At 37.3% G+C, this 22,861-nt stretch overlaps 2 protein-coding genes across 4 annotated transcripts; one reads left to right on the top strand and one right to left on the bottom strand.

Annotated features, from left to right (window-relative positions):
- The first annotated feature begins 247 nt into the window (after positions 1-247).
- Positions 248-11,846, top strand: LOC127979091 (digestive cysteine proteinase 2). 3 transcript variants are annotated; one of them, XM_052584229.1, is made up of 11 exons: positions 255-457; positions 6,658-6,717; positions 6,796-6,888; positions 6,998-7,170; positions 7,259-7,508; positions 7,600-7,795; positions 9,381-9,571; positions 10,232-10,323; positions 10,677-10,838; positions 11,080-11,269; positions 11,527-11,846. In XM_052584229.1, the coding sequence occupies exons 1-11, from the start codon at positions 412-414 to the stop codon at positions 11,712-11,714; spliced, it is 1,641 nt and encodes a 546-aa protein (XP_052440189.1). In that variant the 5' UTR covers positions 255-411; the 3' UTR covers positions 11,715-11,846. The 3 variants fall into 3 exon arrangements, with proteins under 3 accessions (XP_052440190.1, XP_052440189.1, XP_052440188.1); XM_052584228.1 differs by lacking the exon at positions 255-457 and adding an exon at positions 6,195-6,431; XM_052584230.1 differs by lacking the exons at positions 6,658-6,717; positions 6,796-6,888; positions 6,998-7,170; ... (5 more) ...; positions 11,080-11,269; positions 11,527-11,846 and adding exons at positions 579-638; positions 718-810; positions 901-1,073; ... (1 more) ...; positions 2,390-2,585; positions 2,681-3,065 and having other exon boundaries at positions 248-457.
- On the bottom strand, positions 11,638-22,635 carry si:dkey-166k12.1 (solute carrier family 22 member 13). Its single transcript, XM_052584231.1, has 10 exons — positions 21,478-22,635; positions 20,664-20,767; positions 19,881-20,035; positions 17,571-17,739; positions 17,094-17,208; positions 16,488-16,591; positions 15,006-15,217; positions 14,809-14,917; positions 14,457-14,657; positions 11,638-14,359 (listed from the first exon to the last, which is right to left on the bottom strand). Exons 1-10 carry the CDS (start codon positions 21,814-21,816, stop codon positions 14,257-14,259), a joined length of 1,611 nt encoding a protein of 536 aa, XP_052440191.1. The 5' UTR covers positions 21,817-22,635; the 3' UTR covers positions 11,638-14,256.
- Positions 22,636-22,861: the final 226 nt, after the last annotated feature.

Here is a 22,861-nt window from a genome sequence, read left to right as displayed (position 1 = left end):
TTCTGGTTGAACCTTATGGCTTTTGCATATTTCAACCAATCATGCAGGTATTGTCCTTTAAAAGCTTAGCTACATATTTGCAGTGTGTTTGCTCAGAGATGTCGCAAGCAGGGGGAGCGATGGACCGATTACAGGGGTCCCACATCAATCATCCCTGCAATCTTTACTGAGAGGACCTTGTCCTGGCTCAATAAATATTTGTCCACCCACTGATGGACCCTCATGTCATATGATGTTATTTCAGTTCCTTCTTCATCTGTTATATTGGGAACCACTTTTATGGTTATCCACATTTCGTCGCTGGTGCAAACACTAATGACCTCTTCCTAATTTTCTTGTTTTTTTTTCTTTCAGACTGACAAAAGCTTTTAATCTCCAGTGGATGTCTGTCTGGTTTCTTTAGATTACATTATGTGGCTTCTTCTAGCTGGGTTCGTGCTGCTGGTGTGTGCTGCAGGTAAAAGAGAAAACAAAACACAGCAGGATGAAAACATGGAGAAGTATAGTTGGTTATGTGTTTTAGTTAGAAAGAAACCTATTAAATTAATTGTGTGATGTCTCTTTGCTTTCCTCCTCAGATGCCACACCAATTGGTGGCAGAACAGTTCCTGATTTTGGAAAGATGTATCATGTCAAAGGTAAATTTCTCTCTAATTACAGAGTGCATCCCTGTAAAGTACACTTCTTTTTTTTTTTACAGTATCCCTTTTTATGTAGGTGAGCTCTCTCTGCCATATTCTGATTTAAAAGAGCCAATTGAAGCTTGGTACGACTTTGATGGAAACAGAAGTCGAATCGACTATTATAATGGTCAGTGATTATCAGATAATAAAATGAGGCAGTATTTAAATGGAAATAGATTGTGTATGTAGTTTCTCATCACTGATGCTCTCTATGCAGGAACGGTGCAAACTTTTCTGATTGGAAACGACTTGGATTATGGTGCCATTTACAAGATCACACCAGTCACCACAACAACCGAAATCCAAGCTATTAAGTGTTTCCAGCTTAAAGGTACCCAGGAGGATCCAATTCGGCCACAGGCAGCACTGCCTGATTTGCAGGGCTTTGAAGTACGTACTACTCAGGGATACGGGTAGTTTACCCAAAAATGAACAATGCGGTCCTGTGCACATTCACAATTTTGGTTTACATATGTGCTCCCCCTCAACCCCCTCATGCTAGCAAACTTATAAAAACATGCTAGTGATGTGCTAAAATACGCCAACATCTCTCAGAAACATGCTAACAATGCCTAGCAACAACCAGCAGAGGACTTTTTTAAAGGTCTAATGGTTTTTATTTGGTTTCTTAGCAGTCTGATGATGTTGAATGAGGTCTGAAGAATTTTTTTTTTTCATTGGTCTTTTTGACTTTCCTTAACTTCTAAAACCTTCAAAGATCCAGCTTTTAAAACATTATTTTAAACTTTTTGTTTTGTCAAACCAAAGCAAAGAAAGTCCGGTTTTAAGCCCTATTTGGTAATTGTTTCTCATGTGGACGTAAGTTATTTTCACCATTTACAAGGGGTAGTCTGTGATTTTATTGCCGTCTGAATACAAAATGTCAGTGTTTATCTCTCACCAGTCACCACCCAGGTAAAAACACTGTACGGAAACTGTTGTACTTTGCTGTTATTTGCATGCATATCTATTTCTGAAATGATGGAATTTAAAAGAACAGTATGCTACTTAATAAATGCTCCACCACAGTGAGTGGGAGCAGAAAGAGAAAAGCATGTAAACATTTAAAATGGGTCTTTATTATGGCAGCAGCAGGCATGCTATACAACTTTAAAATGTGAATTATAAACAGTTGTAGGATCACAGAACTCGCTCCTCCACTGTGAACAAATCACTGAGGTGATATGTACATTTATTTTTACAGACATCCATATGAGAAACCGTCGCCGTCCCGTATAGGGATTTTGAAATATATGAACAACTTTACATCCCATAGATTCAACTGTAATGCGAACCAAAACATCAACAAGGCTGAGATGTTTGAGTTCATTGATTGTTTATTTGTTTGTTTTCTGCAGTTTGAGAAGATGGAGAATCACACAGGTATTCTCTGTGAGGTCTGGAAAAAGGACACTCAGGTTGGCCATAAGAAGAACACGTATCGTCTGTGGGTCGCTCGTCCAGAGGGAATCGATTCCTTAGCCACCCCTCACCACTTTGAGATGATGAGCTTCAACACTCTTTTGGAGTCCCAGAATGACAAATACACTATTGACTACAGTGACTTCAGCCCACAAACTGAGCCTGACATTTTCACACCACCTGGAGGTGCCTGGAAAACAAACATTCAGTGAAATTACTATTTCTGTCTCTTTTACACCAATACTTCATCTAATCAAACATTCACTGATGTATTATGTTTTTAGGAATGACCTGTGGAGAGTTTCCTGATCCTGTTGAGGAGCATCAAATATTGGCCAACCCCATTCAAGACTATGTCAACACCTCTCCTGTGAGCCATGCCCACCGTCTGTTTGGCCCCTTTAAGGAGAAATTCCATCGTCTGTATAAAAATGAGAAGGAACACGAAGAGCGTGAGAACTACTTTATACATACTCAACGGTGAGGACAATTACAAACTTTGCAATATAGTAGTAGTAAACAATCCGTGTCTGATTTAAGATATGCATGCTTTCTTTTTACTTCCTCTTTCTCAGGTTTGTTCACTCTAAAAACAGAGCTGGTCTTACATATAGTGTCGGTATCAATAACTTCGCTGATTGGTCAAAGGCAGAGCTGGCCAGGATGACAGGAGGTTTACGGATTCCAAAACAGGAATAGGATGTTACAAAACAGTCCTCACACATTTCTCTGAGTACGGCATAACAAACTGTCTTAATTAGTGATATTTTCAGCTTTTTCTAAATCATCTTTTTAATCATTTAGTTTGATTAAATGGAGTATCTGCATCTTCAAGCATATTTTGGAATCATTTTCAAGTTATGGTTTGTAACTGGTCTGTTTCTAAAGTTCTCACTGTGACACTGCTTGTCAAACTCCAAACGGAATGGAATTCTGATTATTAAACTGATATTGTGTAATTACTTTTTTTTTCTTCTTTTCCTTACATTAGGATGAATAAAAAAATAATAAAGACCTTCTTAATATTGTAATATATTAATAAAAATATCATATATTTTTTCCACTGTGCCAGTAGCTCATCAAATTTCTCTGACATTACCTCCCATCTCTCATTTCACTAAATGTCACTGGTGAAAGATGTATCAAAAAGAAGAGTTTGATAAAATAAACATCCTATTAGGTCTTGCATTCTCTACTCATTCTAATGCTCATGGCTGACAGAAAGAGCATCATTTAGTCTACTGCAAAGTAAACATGGCAAAACTAGTTCATTTGACATCTGAATCCTTTGATCCATCTGTATATATTTGAAGAACCAAATTCTATTTACTATTTATATACTAATCTATTCCTTCATGGCATGGATTATTTGAATATGTTGTATTAATAATTATGTATTTATGTCTGGAACAATTTATTAATTTAACAGTCTCAGCCAGTGATAGAAGATTAAATTCTATTTGCAATGTTATCCTTTTCGTCAAATTATGTTGTAGGAGATTCTGCATATTGGTGATCTATTTCTGAAATTTGTTCTATTCATTTTTCTTTCCTCTTTTTGAGTGTTAGTCTGATGTGCAATACACAGAGATAATAATTTGACTACGTACCTTCAGAGCTTCCCATAATATGCTTTTAGAGACATCTGGGATTTCGTCTGACTTCTGAAGTATATCTATTAGTGAAGGTTAGTTGTAATGTTAGTGGAGCCAGATCCAATAAAACAATGGTTTCATAATCAGTATATTTTACTGCAGAAAATAATTTAGAACATCCTAGTTTGTATTTCTTTGTGTTTTTGCGTGCTCTCTCTCTCTCCCTCTCCACCTCTACTCATAGGTCATGGCTACATCTGACATCAATGATTGGTCCTCAATTCTGACTAGAAGGTAGGGTGAAGGGGGGCGAGCAGTGTGCATTTAAACAGCACTGTCTTGAGAGAGAGCCTTGACTGTGTGTGTGTGTGTGTGTGTGTGTGTGTGTGGAAGCTGTCTTGTGAGGTTCCCTCTTCCAGAAGGGTTTATTTTGCAATTATATTGTGTTGACTGAGTTATATTTTGTTAATTCCTGTTGTTGTTGTAATCGATATTTCTTCAACAAGTAGTTTACTTTTTATTATTAAGTTAATGTTTATTTGTAGAGCTTTTTGTTGCAGGATATTTGAGTTCTAGAATATTTTTGTTCTGAGCTGGGTTTAAATATTTAATATATTCTTATTATATAAAAGGATATAATAAATGAGTAAATATACCCGCATCCACAAGAGGGAGAAAAGGACTCCAAAAACTCCAAGCTCTTCAACATTGACATTTGATTTACCCATCTCACCCCCCTGCCCATTCCCAAAAAATTAGCAGGGGAACGACAAATTTACCAAAGAACACATTGCTGTTTTCTTCAGCTTAAGGAGAGAAAGGGGAACAAGAGTTTAACGAAATTCTCTCTGCTCCTGTTTTGATATTTATCTATTTAAGACATCTAATTGTTGCAGAATGCTGAACACATTTACAGTTTATTATTTATTCAGTTTATACAAAGGTCTATGCTTTGTGAATAGGCTTGTTCGAGAAGCACTACACCAGGCTGTCACCGGCTGAAGAGAGCAGCCGCCTCGGATGCTCGTGGAAGTGATCAGATCATTGGGTTTGCATATATGTATCAATGAAGTGAATTATATACATTATTTCTAATTACACAGAAACATTTTTATGAGCAACAGAAACACATATATTACTGCTTAATACAGCGTCATGTTCAGGGGCGCTGCACAAGATGCATAGGCAGTCCTAATGACACCCCCCCTGAAAATATATTCCAGACTTTTAAAGGGCCCCCTCTTCCTTTGGGGCCCTCGTAATCAGTACTGGTTATACCCCGTCCGAAGCCCCTGGTCATTTTCAAGAATAAAATGAAGCATATAAAGTTATAAACATATGGTCATCTAAATACCGATAAGTAGGGGTATGCTTTTATCAGTGTTTCAGATTTTTTTTTTTTAAGTGACTCAAGATAACAGCGTGACTACACTAAAAGAAACGTTAAATGTTATAAAAACACGAATTTGTCAGCATTATTTTCATTTAATTGTTAGTATAAACACGCAAATCACAGAATCTAACGATTGAGAATAAAGCGCGCCGTCACCAAGGCTAGGTTTTCGCAACGACCCTCTTGACCGATTTTGAGCGATTTTGAGCAACTGCACCGCCTGGTCTCGTGTTGCTCTCGCGGTACTTTGATGGCACACGTGATCATGCGGCTGCAGCGCCAGAATGCAGTGCGGAGACTAGGCGACTCAGTCGAACAAGCCTTATTATTTTGCAGGGTCTCTTACGACAAGCCGCCTGCAGCATACTGAAAAAGAAGTCTACTGTACTTAGATGTACTGTGTTGGCAGAAATGTACCTTTGAATTGATGCATCTTTCCAAAATCAGGAACTGCTCTGCACCAGCTGTTGTGGCACCTGATAATTAAATCACATATTCATATTTTCTATAACAGTGAAATCAAATGTATACTATATAAATGCGTTTAGTGTTAAAAACATCACATAAATGGTGTCTCAGCTATTATATATCATGGGATTAAATATGCCCGTTTGTGTTTGTTTTCTTTTCTTTTCTTGTTTCTTTTACTGAGACAGCACTTTAACTGCAGCATATAAGGTTCAAATGTATCTAAATAAACCAGACAGACATACACTGGAAGAGGTGAATAACCTTTAGTCAGCACTGAATCAACATAAGTGCTTGATCTTTGATAATTAAGTGATAATTCAATCACGAAGCCTTAGCTCTTATGTCTACATATTTGTTTTCACTCTCAGTAGCTCATCTCATGTTTCAAGCATTTTGCAATGTTACTTCCCATCTCGCATGTCACTACATTTCACTTTGTAGATAATTTTTTTTCTGTTTCTGGCGCTAAATTCTGATTTAAAGTGATTCGATTAGCCAGAAACATGTTTTAAGATATGTAGCCTACTACTTGTGAACATCTAGAAGTCAGCAATTTTACCCGCTTCAGGGGAATTTGGTCAAAGGCAAACAGCTGACTACAATCATGTGACAGCAAGACCCTCTTGTCATATGACTTTAATTTAGTCCTTCCTTCCCGTGTTTTATGTGACCTCTCTTCTATCGTGAGTGATCTTCTTTCAGTCGTCTAAGCGTAAACTCATTTACGTGATTCTCTTGTTTTGTTCCGGGTCTTTTTTTTCCAGAAGGAGAAAGCGTATTCATCTCCAGTGGATGTCTGTCTGGTTTCTTTAGATTACATTATGTGTCTTCTTCTAGCAGGGCTCGTGCTGCTGGTGTGTGCTGCAGGTAAAGTTCTGTCTATATAAAAGAGAACAACACAAAACAGGAAGAAAACAAAAGCGTCTGACAGTTGATCTTGTGATTTAGCGCCTTAGACATTTTCTGTGATTATGTTTTTAACACCGTGTGTTTTGGATAAATACGATATTTTAGGCTCAGTATGTTACGCTTTGCACTCGTAGTGTATATATTATGTTTTGTATTGTTTAAAAAAAATAGTTTTCTTCCCCAGATGCCACACCAGTTGGTGGCAGAACTGTTCCTGATTTTGGAAAGATGTATCATGTTAAAGGTACATATTTAAATACGTACACAGTACATCCCAGTACAGTACACTTCTTTTAAAGTCACAAATCCCTCTTTTATGTAGGTCTGCTTACTTTGCCTTATGCTGAGATAAAGGAACCATTTGAAGCTTGGTTCGATCTCAAAGGGAACAGAAGTCGAATAGACTTTTATCACGGTCAGTTATCATCATGAAAATAAATGTAACCCGACTGTATTCAAACATGTTTATAGACAAGCTGTTGATATTTTATATTGTTTTTTTTTCTAATTGCTGCTGTCTATAGGTACAGTGTGCACTTTTTTTATTGGAAATGATTTGGACTATGGTGCCACTTACAAGATTACACCAGTCACCACTGAGACTGAATTCAATACTATGAAGTGTTTCCAGCTTAATGGTACCAAGGAGGATCCAATACTTCCACAGTCAGCTCTGCCTGATCTGCAGGGCTTTGAAGTATGTACTACCTGAATGACTTCTTATCTTCTGTGGAGCAAACCAAAGGAACAAGGCTGAGGTATTTATGAAATTGTTTGTTTTGCAGTTTGAAAAGATGGAGTATTACGCAGGCAATCTGTGTGAGGTCTGGAAAAACGTCACTCAGGTTGGGCATAAGAAGAACACGTATCGTCTGTGGGTCACACGTCCAGAGGGAAATGATTCCCCAGCCACCCCACACCACTATGAGATGATGGGCTTCAACACACTTTTTGGGTCCCACTATGATAAATACCTTATCGACTACAGTGACTTTAGCTCTAAAATTGATTCTGACATTTTCAAACTACCTGGAGGTGAATACAATAAATGCATAACTCATTCAGTGAATAGACATTTTTCTGCCACTTACAAACTATCTAATAAAAAGCTCACTTTTGTATTTAGGATTGACCTGTGGTGACTTTCCTGGTCCTGGTCTTGAGCATCATTTATTGGCCAACCCCATCCAAGACCTTGTCCACACCTCCCCCGTTGGTCACGCCCACCGTCTGTTTGGCCACTTTAAGGAGAAGTATGAGCGGCAATATGAAAATGAAAAGGAGCATGAGGCGCGTGAGCACAACTTTGTACATAATATTCGGTGAGGAAAAACTAAGAAACATTAGTAGAGATTTGGTGATTTGTATTAAAGGGGTGGTTGACAGTTTTTTTTGGGTGCAGTATAACATGTTAATGCTTTATTTAAAAAAAAAAAAGAAATGTTCACATAATTTACCTTTATAAATTATGTGAAACATTTCCATTTACTCTTGGCCACATAAATGTGTCTTCGTAAAATGGATATAAATCCGGTCTTCAGTTCCCACACTAAACAGAGTACATGTCAAGGAAGCAACAGATATACACTGCGTTTTATGCTATTTGATTAATTATCAGTTAATTTCAAGATCAAAGACCGCAACAGGAGAGAGCGCTGCATCAGCACTGGAAAGATGGGTTAGTTTCACTACTCTTAATGAAGACAATTGTGTGTTGAGCGTCTGCGACTTGCTTCAGTTTCATTTGCAGTAGTTTGCACATTAGCTTGCTGAAGAAATACTCATCTTCTCATCCGCAGCGATGCTTGTTGCCTATACTTTATACTATAACATCCCTTGTATATACAGTAGTATATAAAATGCTCTCACATGTTTATTATTTTAATGTTTTGGGAGGAGTAAAATTTGCATGTGTGGTTTCAACAAGCAGATGCATTTACACTTGTCCAGTTTTGTCTGGAATGTGGCCCATTGGTTTGAGCAATTAGATTTAAATGCGTCTCGAAAACATTTCATTTGGAACTGACGAGCTGATGATCTGAATCAGGTAAGAAAGACAAATGCAGAGCAGGGGACACGAGGAACAGGATTAAGAACCGCTGCTTTAGAACATTGATATTAACACTTGTGACTCCTTTAGAATCGTTAAAAGACAGAATCATGATTCATATATGAATAGATTTTTTTTTCATGCACCTCTAGTTTTGAAGCCATTGGCAACAACTGTTCCTCGTCTCTAAAACAGTGCAACATGGCCTCGCCCCTGCATTGCATGTTCCTGGGGGTGGGATTTATGTACATTTTAAGGTTTGTGATGTCACAAACCCGGGAAGTAGTTATATCACTACAGTGACTTCACAATCCTTGAAACACAAAGCACAAATTATTGCGGCCCATAGAAACAGCCACTAATGAGGCATCTATATATACAACAGCACATGTATATCTTTGAATATTCATTGATTGTTATGATGAGTGACGTCAAGTTGACCACTCCAAGATGGCGCACGGATCAACGTATCTGGAGCAGTCGAATAGGGCATATGATTGCAGTCCCTACTATTCATAACTGTAGGCACTAAACTGCCATAATTTAAAAAGACAATATGTCTGTTTGCATGATTGAACTTTCAGCTTCGTAACTTTGCAGATATTGTTTATGCTCAAACAGCAACATTACACACTAACTAATGTTAAAAGTGAACCAATCAACCACCCCTTTAAAATGTGAAAAAAAAAAAAAAAAAAAAAATTCTCTCTTGGTTACATGGAAATGTTAATTACCTTGATATAAATGAGAATATGGAGCCATAATAATCTATACAAAGTTATATAATGAAAAAAAAAAACAGTAAGCAGTCTGTGAACTTGTCTGAAGAAATTCTTTTTACATACATTTTTCCTCAGGTATGTGCACTCTATGAATAGAGCAGGTCTTTCTTTTTCCCTCTCTGTCAATCACCTGGCTGATCGGTCACAGGAAGAGCTGGCCATGATGAAAGGACTTAAAAGGACTCATGTTCACAGAAAGGCTCAGCCTTTTCCCTCTGAAATCCGCTCTATAGACATCCCTGATTCAGTAGACTGGAGGCTGAATGGTGTGTATATCTTGTTTGAATTTGTTGGGTTGTACAGTATGTGAAGTCAGAATCATTCCATGCATGTTTAGTGATTCAGATGATACACCTAAGGGATTTTCACACTTGAAATTGTTAACCATGGATCATCCTAAACCCTGGATAAACGGAATCCTGTGTTTTCTGTAGTTATGTTTCACACTGCTCATACTAAACCTGAAGATAACAGCCGTTTCACACTGTACATTCCTAATCCCAGGGTTTAAAATTCTTATTTTCATATTTTTGGTGTCACTGTCACTGATTGGATGAACAACAGGCAACCTGTTTACACACTTTCCATCTTTTTACATTTCTCCCACCGGCTTCTTTTTACACAACGTGCATTTCCTGTTACTAACGTGACATGAGTCTCGTTGCTCAATTTCTGATTGGCTGTCTGTTGCCAAGCGTCCAGCAGCAACAAGTAAAAACACCTGCACCACTTCACACTGAACAAACTTAGCACAGCAATGCTCCGGATCAGGGTTTCATAACCCGGATAAAAAGCTGTGCTAACACCACTTTCAAATGACGGATGTGAAAAGTTTCTTTACCTGGGGTTAAAAACGGTGTTTAAAACGACAATTACCTGGGGTTAAACACGTGAAAAGCCTTAAAAATATTGTTATGTATTTTCAGGGGCTGTGACACCAGTGAAAGACCAGGCTGTGTGTGGATCCTGCTGGAGCTTTGCCACCACTGGAACACTAGAGGGAGCACTTTTCCTGAAGGTAAATCTGAATAATAAATCCTTTACACCATATCCACTTTATTTTGTAAGAGCTTAAAGGGCTAGGTGTATATGACTTTATTCTTTCAGATGAATTCAGTTGGAGTTATTTTAAAAAATGGTCTTTGATCTTTCAAGCCGTTTGATGCTACTAAGCGGGTGTTGTACTCTTATCGGTCCATGAGAAGTTTAATAAAAAGTTAATCCGTTATTAAAATTAATTATTATTTTTTTATTCTAACACTATGATAATATGTTGTTTTATGATCTGATATTTGTAATGTCCAACTGAATAATGTGTTTTACTTCACTGACACAAATTTGAACTTGTCCTTGTCTTTCTCTCTCTTTTAGACGGGAGAGCTGACGCCATTGTCCCAGCAGATGCTGGTCGACTGTACATGGGGATTTGGGAATAATGGTTGTGATGGAGGAGAGGAATGGAGAGCGTTTGAGTGGATTATGAAACATGGTGGCATTTCTACCGCCGAGAGCTATGGAGGATATATGGGCATGGTGTGTGTACATACACCACACATCTCTACCTAACCCAAACATTTCTGATTGATTTAAATAGTTGTTTAGGTCCCTGCAAAACTGTATAGGAATTTACATCTATAATCAGAAACACTATTTCCTGATTGCTTGAAAAGGTCCACGTATTACAATTTTTCTTTCTAGAAAGTAGAAACTAAGTTTTTGATCCATATTGGTGGTTAAAAGAACACGACTAATCAAATCACTGTGTGTGTTTCAGAATGGTTTGTGTCACTACAATAAGTCCTCCATGGTGGCAAAGTTGAGCGGTTACACTAATGTGACCAGTGGTGATACTGAGGCACTGAAGGCTGCTATCGTTAAATTCGGCCCTGCAGCAGTCAGCATTGATGCTTCTCATCGTTCCTTCACCTTTTACAGCAATGGAGTGTATTACGAACCAGCATGCAGTGAGTCTTCACTATATTTAACATATTATTTGCCAGATCATTAAATATATCCAAAAAAAATTTAAATGAATACTTTATTTACTTTTTTAGAAATTTAGAATTTGTTTTATTTAGAAACCTTGATGCACAGTTAATATTGTATATTTCAAGTACATGTAAGTTATTGCTGTACTCAAAATAATATGCTAACTTATAAGTATTCAGTACTCTTTTCTAAAGAAAGCAGAAATTCATGTTTTATGTTCCTATATCCACAGAAAACGGGACTGATGACTTGGATCATGCTGTGCTAGCAGTTGGTTATGGGGTAATGGATAATAAGCCCTATTGGCTAGTTAAAAACTCCTGGTCCACTTACTGGGGCAATGATGGTTATATACTGATGTCCATGAAAGACAACAACTGTGGTGTGGCCACTGATGCTACTTACGTGACATTAGCCTAATATACTTACATCTTCCAGAAAAATCATAAAATAATTGTTTTTGAGTATTTTATTGCAGATGCTGGACAAATGATCACAGTTTTATCGTTCATGAGTTGGAATGTCAATAAATGGAAAGTCTTAATAACAAAATGCTTGTTCATTGTAAAATCACATTAAGACTTGCATTCCATCGTGCAGCAAAAGTAACACACTCATACTTGTTCAAAGCAAGGCAATGGGCAGTAACTAGTAGGTCTATGTAACAGTTTCATTAGACCCAAATTGAATAATTCTTATGTCCTCAACATTTTAAGACTGAGGGCTGTGGTAACCATCCAATTTTCTTAATGGTAGTTCCACTAATGGTGCCCTCTTCTGGGAAAAAAAGTCTTTACATTTCATCAGGTTAAAAGACAGATGTACCAGACAGTTACAAATTAAGGTCTGGTCAAATTAAGGACAAGAGTAAAAACATTTAGATCATGATAATCATGCAGTAATTTATAAAAATTATTTGGTTAAAAGTATACTTAATCAAAATATGAAAATTGCATTATTATTTACTCACCCTCGTGTTGTCCCAAACATAAAATCAGACATTTAAAATAATTTGGTCAGTTAGTCATTAGTAGTTTGGTTGGTTAGTGAACCTCGGATTCAGGATTGAATCATTCAGCCTGAACCACCTAATAAGAGTGGTTTGTTTACTGTTTAGTTTAGTTTAGTTTATTTCTCTGGTGCAAGCCATTGACTCTATGACCTGGTCATAGCTATTTTCAGGCTTCATGTGAATAATGACTTAACATTTTAGTCTGTTCCTCCAAAATTTTACACATGGATTCAGATTCTTGAAATACAGTACAGTGCTTTCACAGTATTTTGTAGGACACAGAATAAGAGTTTAAAATGGCATGGGGGGGGGGGGGGGTGAGTAAATAATGATAGGTGTATATCACTTTAAGATAACATTTAGAACATTAGACAAATTGCATTCTAAAATAGTTAAATTCTATCAAACAATTGCATGCAGTAAAATTACATAGTTAATGTCAGGATATAAAGGTAAAAACTAGATTGTGTCATTTGGCAGTGTGCTGCTGAGATTGAAGTTATCTGTGAGTTTGTGACCATGTATCATCACAGCAATCTCATGACCTTCTACAGTAGTGTATGTATCATAGGCTCAAGCAAAGTTGGCAACATACATATTTAACCCGCTATACATTAAACCTCTTTTTTAAATTGGGTGTTGGATGATGTTTTTTTTCTTCAATAAAGCAACAGAAAAATGATATGCAGTCAAACAACGGACAAAACAGCACTAAACAAGAAACTTTCCCCTCTAGCTACTGAGCTAAGATAATTCAGTATACTAATATACTATTAAACAATTCAACCAGGCATAATCTTTGGGAACTGTCATCTTAACCAAATCTAAATGGAACCCACTGTCCCCACGTGAGACAAATCCGGTGTAATTCCCACACATTGGAGACTATTTACAAAGAAGGCACTGGTTCACTCTTCACTGGACCAACACTCACAAATTTGCCATTTAGTGAGTGTTAGCTGGTGCTAGCGGGAGGTACATTCTCATTCTAGAGAGTATTTGATTGGACAAAAATCTGCGTAGTACAGGATGAGTCATGAATATTTTTGGTCCATTTGCCACAAGAAGAAAAACATTTTAAATGTAAACTGAATGATTTTAGATCGGCTTACTAATTCACATATGTTCCTTTAAGTTTGTTTAGGTCAGCGGTTCTCAATTCCAGTTCTTGTGACCCCCTCCTCTGCACATTTTGTTTGTCTTTCTCTCTTATCGCTTCAGACGTTTGTTCTATTCGAACATAAGTGCCCTGCAAAGTGGACATCATAGGATATTCCACCATGATTCCGGTTCGAAGCGAACGTATACTATATGTTCCATTCAAAGTGCATTGAAGTGTGCGAGACGTGATTTTAAATTGTATTTATTTACAGAGGTAGACTATAAGATGTCACACTTGTCCATGTGTGAAGACGTTGCACAGCTCAAATCAATGAATGAATGTTCAAAGTGAAGTAAACTTCAACAGATTTCCCCTGCTCAAGGAGTAGGGAGCAATGAACCTGTGTAGGCACCATGTCAGTCACAACACAGTTCATGCACAGAGCTCACTTCTATTGAGCTGATTATCTGAATCAGGTGTGTTAACAAGGAGAGACATGCTAAATATGCAGAGCAGGGGGTCGCAAGGACTGGAATTGAGAACCGCTGGTTTGGAGCATCTCTTATTTTTTTTTATAAATATTAGATGCACAAATTGCATAGCTTTCAGACCCGGTCATCCATTTTTACACTTAAGTTTTATTAAAACTGCTAATCCAAATGTAAATCAATCAAATAAACAACCTACAGCCATTTAAAAAAACTGTATGAAATGTTCAAATAACTGTCAAAAGTCCCATTTTGTATCAAAACCTTAACCATTGTCAAGTTTCACTGATCATCCGCAAGCCTAATAGTGTAAACACACTAAAATGAGACACTGCATAGAGTTTGTGTTATTATATACATCTAACTGGACTCATCTGCTAAACACTGCAGTTCCTGACCTTCTGTGCTGCTTGGCAGTTGGCTGGTATATACAGGAATTTGTCCATCATATTTCAGAGCTGGTCTAAAGGAGGAGAGAGGAGGATAGACTATTTGAGATGCGTTTTCAGGGAATTTTGCAGTAAACTATCCCTTTAATTGTATGTGGTGTTATTATTTACCTCTCTGTATCATGAATGCTGTCTGGTAGTGGTTGATTGGCAGTCTCAGGCAATGCTAGAGCAAGCACTGCAGCAAGCAGAGGGGTGGAGCCAAATATCACCATGGGCACAACAGGTGTGTGGCGTCCAAGCAGGTTTATTAGTGGTGCTAAAACTCCACCCATCCGTGCAAACATAGAAGAAACACCAATACCTGTTTGCCTAAAGATTAAAAAAAAAAGCCAAATCAGATATTTTTTCCACACGTTAAACTATATGCTGAAATCAAGAATTGCAAGCTCTTCACTCCCACTTGATTTAAATGGACTTGTTAACAGATCATGGCTTTTGAGAAGGTTTTGTGTGCGAGTACCTGAGAACAGTGGGGAACAGTTCTGCAGAATAAATATAGATGATGGCAAAAGATGCTGTAATTCCAAATTTCCCCACCATGGCCAAAGCAGTCCGAATATGAGCGCTGTCTGAGAGAAAAAAAAAGTTTGATAAGAAAATAATTAAAAAGACAAATAAATTCAAGAAAAGTGCCTGTAGCCATGTTTGACTGATCACCTGCTGGAACAGCGAGAGTCAGCAGACATGCACTGCCTCCCACAGCGAGGAACACACTCAGTGGGATTCGTCGACTACAGGGCAGCAGAACCAACACCAGTGACCTTGCAGGAATTTCCACCAATCCAAACATGAACTGAGAGAGGTAAAGGTCTGCCCCGAGGTCTGACACACCCAGAGACAGACCATAATACACCAACACATTAACAAACCTGGAGAAACACAGAGACATTGAGTCAATTAAGGGACACCTTTATGTGTGTTTGAAGGGCACGACTACAAACACTTAGTGTTGGGGAGTAACTATAGTTACATGTAGATAAATTACGTCATTTAATTACAAAAAAAATGTAACTATTCAGTTACAGTTAATGAAAAAAAAATTACAATTAAATTACAGTTACTTATGAAAATGTTAACGATTACAGAGGGGGGTTACATCTTTTTTCACACACCCACATACAGATTTAATTGATTTCATTCAGAAATTGCATTGACTGTTCTAAAATTTGAGACACTAATGTTTCAGGAGGTTAGTGCACAGAATAGGACACATGCTTATTTGATAACTGTTTTGTTTCCTGTTTGGGATTATGTATATGCTTTATTTTTTAAGATTAACTGATTTTTCCAAGCCATTTTTAGAAGCCTTTAATCTTAATTCAAGTGTTAAAAGATTTTGAAAGTGATAGATATCAGTGTTGAGTACTACTGTAAGGTTAACCCTGCCTGGTTTACATGTTTGAAAAAAAAAAAACTACCAGTTCAAAACATTAGAAATTTTGAAAAGTAATCAAATATAATCAGTTATATTAATAAAGTAACTGAAATAGTTACACTACTTATTACATTTTATAGGGTAACCTGTAATCTATTACATTTCCAAAGTAACGTTCCCAAACACTGCAAACACTGAACACTGTACTGCACACAGTTGAGTTTGTGGGTGCTTCTTCAACTACAGGAGCACTTTTCACTCGCTGACTGGAGACATCCGTCATACCTAGGTTATTTTTTTAATTAAAATCATGAATTCCCACCACAGTATCATTTTCATGACATGGATTGCGTTTCAGTAGCATTTTACACCTTTGTTTTTTGTTTTTTTTTAATATAAAATAGCAGGTTCATCTGTCTTGCTATAGCTCATTTCATAACTACAACAACAACAAATATTCTGTTTATTGGGTGATATTTACTTTGATAAATATTATTCTTAAGATGGATTTTCATGTTATGGGACCATGGTAAAACATTAATATAATAGCCATTTGAAATGAAACAAGAATAAAAGATAAATGCATGATCAAATGTGACTTTCTTATAACAAAAAGCACAAAGTTAAAATCTCTTTGTTTTAATGAAATATAAACTGTCACTCTTTATGGCTTCTTTCCCAAATAAAAGTGATATATAAAAAATTGTCTGAAATTGAAGAAACATTAATATACATATCTATGCAGCTACTACTTGTAATCTCACCAGATGTAGAAGAGTATGAGAGCTCTCTTCCTCATATAGGGAGTCCGGAGCAGGTCAACAGCTGTATATTGACTCCGTCCTTGTGGGCCCTCATATCGCTCCACCTGTGATAGCAAGAATGACACTTTAATACTTTGTAACAAATGTTATGAAACATCCTGTTTTTGAATGATTTCTGAACGATTGCGTGACACTGACGCCTGCAGCTTTGCCATTTAAAATATATTTAAAAACTAAATTTTTCAGTACCAATTTTACTGTATTTTTTATCAAATAAATGCATCCTGTTTTTCAGTTCAAGTTACCCAAACACACTTACATTCATTCATAACAATGGGAGAAACCTTGCTAAATACACTCAATGACCTGATGATGTGAAACTCATCTGCTTGTTGCCCTGGTGATGAAGTGAAGCTTCAGACTATCACTTCTTAAAGACGAAAAACAAAGGCCCCTTGGTTGCCCAGGGTGGGGGATGGTGTTGTCATGGTGATGCTAACAGAGCTATTAGAGAGTTTATGGGATTTGAAGATTGGGCCAAAGGCGTGACAAGAAAAAAAGCCAAAAAGAGAGCGGAGAGAGTGAAAGGATCCAAATTTTTGATACCTGAACAGTGGGAGGTAAGGTGCGACCATTGACCGTAGCTGCTTTACGCAGAAGATCAATCGCCTCCTCATTTCGGTTATTCACCAAAAGCCAACGGGCCGAATGTGGAAGAACCCTGAGAAATAGAAGGAGAGGAGGATGAAAGGAGATTTATGCTGTCAGACTGATAAAGGCAGAGGAAGGGAGGAAGTGAATGAAAAAGAGAAGTGAGTGGTGCTTTTATCTTCTCTGTTGCAAAGCCTGATTGCGTAAGGAAGGATACACTGAAACATTTATTTATAACAGATCTTAAAACGTTTGTTAATCTTACAGAAAACAGTTGTTTTAAATTGCAACAATATTTCACAATATTAATGTGCTTTTACAGAATTTTTGATCAAATGCATGCAGCACTGAAGCATAAAAGACCACAAAAACGACTAAACTCCACCACTCGAAGTTTGTGTTAAGTCAAAGTACACTTTTGTGTTGTCTCACCATATATAGAATATGAAGAGAAATCCTGGTGCAGAGATTGCCAGCTGCAGCTTTCTCCAGTCTCTGATGAGATAAGCCACACCTGCCAGCAGCATGTAGCCAAAACCAAAGAAGTAGTCGGTGAAGATGCCTGCCAGCATCCGTTTCTGTGTGCAGGTCCACTCTGTGCCTGTGCAGGAGGGGTGAGGGGAGGTTAGGTGTTCGGGGGTGGTTAGGTCTGGGGTTTAAGGGTATAACTTAGGGTATTTAGGTCTGTGGTAAAGAAGAAAAGTGTGTTTGCTACTGTTGGCATATAAATATGTCAATGGCACTGTGCGAGAGCTGGGGGGCACTTGAACTGAAAGGTTCCGGTTGAGTACAGGTAGAAATGTACTCGACTGGAACCATTTATATGCATGTTGGTATATGAGGTTGTGCAATAAATCAGGAAAAACTCCAAAACATAATAATGAAGATAATATTCATGTCAATCAGACTCTCCTCATATGGTACAGCCCACCTGCTACAAGTCAGGGTATGTTTTGACTTGTCTAGTAAAGGCATTGGAATATAATATCACATTCCTATATCAATTGACAGGAATATTAGAGGTTTCAGACAGTCACACTGTTAGAAAGAAATAGTAAATGTTTCTCAAATGTAAGACATTAAGTATGCAGAGGAGCAGAAGTTCAGTGTGCAAGTTTTACTTAAAATATCATGTAGATGATTTTTTATCCAGCATGGAAAACTTTTTAAAGGGGTGGTTGCAATTTCACTTTTTTTAACATTAGTTAGTGTGTAATGTTTCTGTTTGAGCATAAATAATTTCTGCAAAGTCTGCAAATATCTTCAGCTTTTAAAATTAATATCTACAAAGACGTAGGGACTACGACGAGTTACTTCTCGGGTTTGTGCAACATGCAACAAAGGGGGAGAGGCCTTGCTGCACTGCCTTAGAGAAGAAGAGGAGTTGCTGCCATGCCATCAAATCTAGGGCTGCACGAAAACATCTATTCATAAATGAATCACAATTCTGTCTTCTAATGATTCTAATGGATTCACAAGATTCAAAATAAGTGTTCTAAAGCAGCGGTTCTTAATCCTGTTCCTCCTCGCATCTCCTGCCCTGCATCTCTCTCTCTCTCTCTCATTCAGATCATCAGTTCAAGCAATGAACTGTTCCAGTAATACACTCTGTGTGTATAGACAGACAGATATTTTCACATAGCTATTTGAAGCGTTAAACATGGACATGTATGCAGTTCCCTTGCTGTATTAATGTTTTAAACAGGATAAAACTGTATATTAAAAGCTAACATAAGCAGTGGCATTACAAATGAAAGTGTTTCTAAAAGTATGAGAAAACAACAAACAAAAAACATACCATTAAGAGCCATGCTTGCACAGGTTCTGCGTGATCCTCTTCATTAATATTCTCTTCATCTCAATCAGGCTCAAATTGATGAAAGTGACGTTTAGACATGCATTAGGCGGTTTAGCGAATCACAACACACTGGGCCAGCTAACCAATCTGAGCCCATCGCATATTTCTGAGGGAGGGGTTTCATAAAAACAGGAAATCATCTGAGCGTTCAAAGGAGAAGGGACAGAGCAGTGTAGAATAAAGATAAATTATGTGAAAAATAATGAGTTTTTGTAAAAACTAAGGGAGAATCGTGGCCTAGTGGTTAGAGAGTTTGACTCTTAACCCTAAAGTTGTGGCTTCGAGTCTTGTGCTGGAAATACCATGACTGAGCATGACTGAGCATGGCATAAATGGCTGCCCACTTGTGTGTGTGCATTTTTTTTTTTGAGAAAGTAAAAATGCACACAATTTCCTGTGAGGGTTAAGATTTGGTGTAGGGTTGGTAAAGGGCGATAGAATATACAGTTTGTACAGTATAAAAACCATTACGCCCATGGGATGTCCCCACTTTTCACAAAAACAAGTGTGTGTGTGTGTGTGTGTGTGTGTGTGCACAAACATGTTACACTACACCCCATAAACAATCAAGCCTAGAAAAAAACAGTCAACCACCCCTGTAAACAAAAAGTCACCTTTAACCTGAGGTTAAATGTCTTGCTCAAAGGAACAATAACACTAAAACAGGAAAGGGGTCAGAGGTCAGATGTAACCTTTAGTACAAGCACAGATCCTCAGTTATGCCAGTTAATGTTCAACTCACATTCTATTATTAGTAAATATCTATAATTATGTGAAGATGCATGCATGATCAGTGATGACTAATAAAATAGTAAGCGATTTGTATTTTTGAGTGAACTATCCCGTTAGTGACTAGAGAGTTACTTTAGTACTCCAAGTCTCACCTAGAACAAACGCATTGATTATCACGCCCGACACAGTCATTCCTATGATGAAGCGCAGGGTGACATAAACAGGGAAGTTTGGAGCGAAGGCAGCAGCCACACCAAACACTGTCTGAAGGGATAAAGACAAGAGCATGGCAAACCTCCTCCCATACCTTACAGAGAAAGAAAGAATGAGAGAGATTTAATGAGAAATGCTGGTGAATGGACAGGTATTTTTCTTTTTATTATAATCATAAAATAGAGGGTTAAAATGTTATATAAAGCTGATCTGCAACTCTTGAAATTACGTTCTAATAAAATAAAATAAATATGATGCCAGTCAAATTTAACAAGTCAATTTTTATTTTTTGTGTTATTTTAGCACTTTAATACTAGTATTTACTATTATAATACTGTTAGCAGCAGGTTAAAATAGCAACATGTACAAGACATTTTAAGACAAATTGGGGCCCCTCTGGAATTTTGCCGAGGCCCCCTATTGGGCCCCAGCCGCCTGATTGAAAAACAATGATTTATAGTACATACAAAGTATATAGACCACTAATTGGAAACAGGGATGTGTATTAACTCTATGTAATTGCATATATAGCTCTAGGCAATGTACATTTGACATTAAAAATGTATTAATACATAAAGAGTTGAATGGGAAGCAGGACATAGAAAGAGAGATAGAGAGCAATGAGCAGGGTATGACCAATAGTTTCCCTCAGGTTGTTTAGGGTGAACAAAACACACATGTGAAGCGTGATAATGAAAATGTGTATGAGTGTGTGTATATACCTGTCTGCCATAGCTCCAAACACAACAGCTCCTACAAGCAACCCCAGCATATAGATAGAGGAGCCCAGACTGTTTAGACCTGCCTTGTCACACACCAGATCCCACTGCACAAATACATACACAAAACCCAAGTGTTAGTCTATAAAAATCATTACAGGCATATTATCTTATTTATTTATCTTCCTTGCAAATCTTAGATTTATATATATCAATCAAACTTTTATAGGATTTATAAGTCCTTTATGATTTCACTGGATGGATTTATTTAATCAAAAATACATAAAGAAAATAGTATAATTAAATATTATTACAATTTAAAATAACTGATTTCTATTTCTATTTCTGTTCTTTTTTTTTAATAGATGGCAAAGCAGAATTTTCTTCAGCATAACACGATCCTTTAGAAATCTGCATTTGGTGCTCAAGAAACATTTCTTATCATTATTATCAAACATGAAAACGTTTGCTGCTTAATAGTTTTCTGGAAACCTTTTTTTTTTTGTACTGGATTATTTGAAGAATAGAAAACTTTGATAACAATACCAGGTATATATATATATATATATATATATATATATAAAGCATTCTTGCTTGATAAAAGTATTAATTTCTAAGGGGAAAAAATCTTAGTGATCCCAACCTTCCAAAAGGATTAATATTTTAGATTGTGTAACATTATAGAATATATATTTCATAATATGTAATTATTTAATAGCCTTCTATTGTTAGGTTAAACTAAATTTCGTTGTACCCATTTAAGAAAAAATAAAACCCTGACATTTAATTCGTCTAAAGAATGCAGACCCGCGTTTACCTCAGTGACAGTGGTTCTCTGGAAGATCTCGTGGCTGTACACCCATCCTGTCTCACAAGTTGAGTGTGTACTGTGGTTCTTTCCCGAAACTGCTGTGCACGAGTCCGCATGTCCTGGCAGAAGGGAGATACTCAGATTCACAACTGAAAGGTTGCCGACAGTAAGGGACGCGTTCTCCATCCCTGAACCCCAACAATGGTGGGGTGGCGTGGCGCCTGTGAAGACGCTCGCCATCATGTGGAATGCGAGAAAGATCTGCGGTAGACATATCCACACATACAGAAGCTTCTGATATCTCCCAAAGCCACCGATTGTGGCCAGCAGCTGATCGAAATTCATTAGACTGCCGACCTTGGAAAAACAAGTCTCGAGAATCTTCACACCTCCATCGAACTACAGTGAGCAAGTGTACAGAGGCGATCAAAATTTATGTAGATTGCTTAATGTATGCCAGAAATAAATTTTAAATCCATCAAGTATTTTATATCCCGAAGAAAGCACACGGAGATCAATAACAAATGTTTACGCAACACGTGCCATTGTGTTGTTGTTATCGTTGTTGGTCTACAACAGCATCTTAGAATTATATTTATGGCTTTAAAAGATGCTCAAACTAATCCTGAACAAGAAACAGAAAAAAAGACAATTAAAAGCCAAAAAATGTCAAAGTGAGTTGATGTCCACTTTCCAGGCGCCTATATTTCCACGGATCACGACAGATCTGGTTTGACTGTACGGTTTCGCGCTCCGCTTGTTACAAAAGCGTGAAACAACGAGAAAGGCTGGAGCAGAACCACGTCGTCTGGAATGGACCGAGAACTGCTGCGATGCGTTCAATCTTTGGACCAGCAATCATGAAGAATAGAAAGGAAAAATAAAAAGCAAACTTTCGTTTTTCTCCGCTATTGTGTGGAGTGAAATGGCTGTTTAGTTTGGAGTTTTGTATTAAACCCGCGGCTGGTGAAGTGCTGGTCTAAATGGGACGCGCGGCGCGCATAATGAGACTGTAGATCAAAGCTCTCTGTAAATTAGTCCCACGCGACCCGCTCCTGCACCTTTCACGGGAAAAACAACCTCTGGCTGAAAACTAGAAATGAGAGAAATGAGATCTGGTGACTTGGAGAAACAAAAGCGTGCCTTCAGACCGAAGATTGCTTTTCATTTCCAGCGGTAGATAGGAATTTCAACCTTTAAAAAAAAAACTATGCAACAGTACAACAACAACAACAAATAAATAATAATAATGAACATCCTGGACATGCAGCTTAAAGATATTATTCATATGTCTTAAGTGAATACCAGCTTTTCTGCATAATAAATTAGTAATAAAAAAAATACTAATTAGTAATAAATATATTACTAATAAAAAAATAATTTTTAATAT

This window comes from Carassius gibelio, chromosome B19, assembly GCF_023724105.1.
Source record: "Carassius gibelio isolate Cgi1373 ecotype wild population from Czech Republic chromosome B19, carGib1.2-hapl.c, whole genome shotgun sequence".
In the NCBI taxonomy this organism is placed as follows: domain Eukaryota; kingdom Metazoa; phylum Chordata; class Actinopteri; order Cypriniformes; family Cyprinidae; genus Carassius; species Carassius gibelio.
The sequence above is the reverse complement of the archived record's forward strand: the minus strand, read 5'-3'. Positions and strand labels throughout refer to the sequence as shown.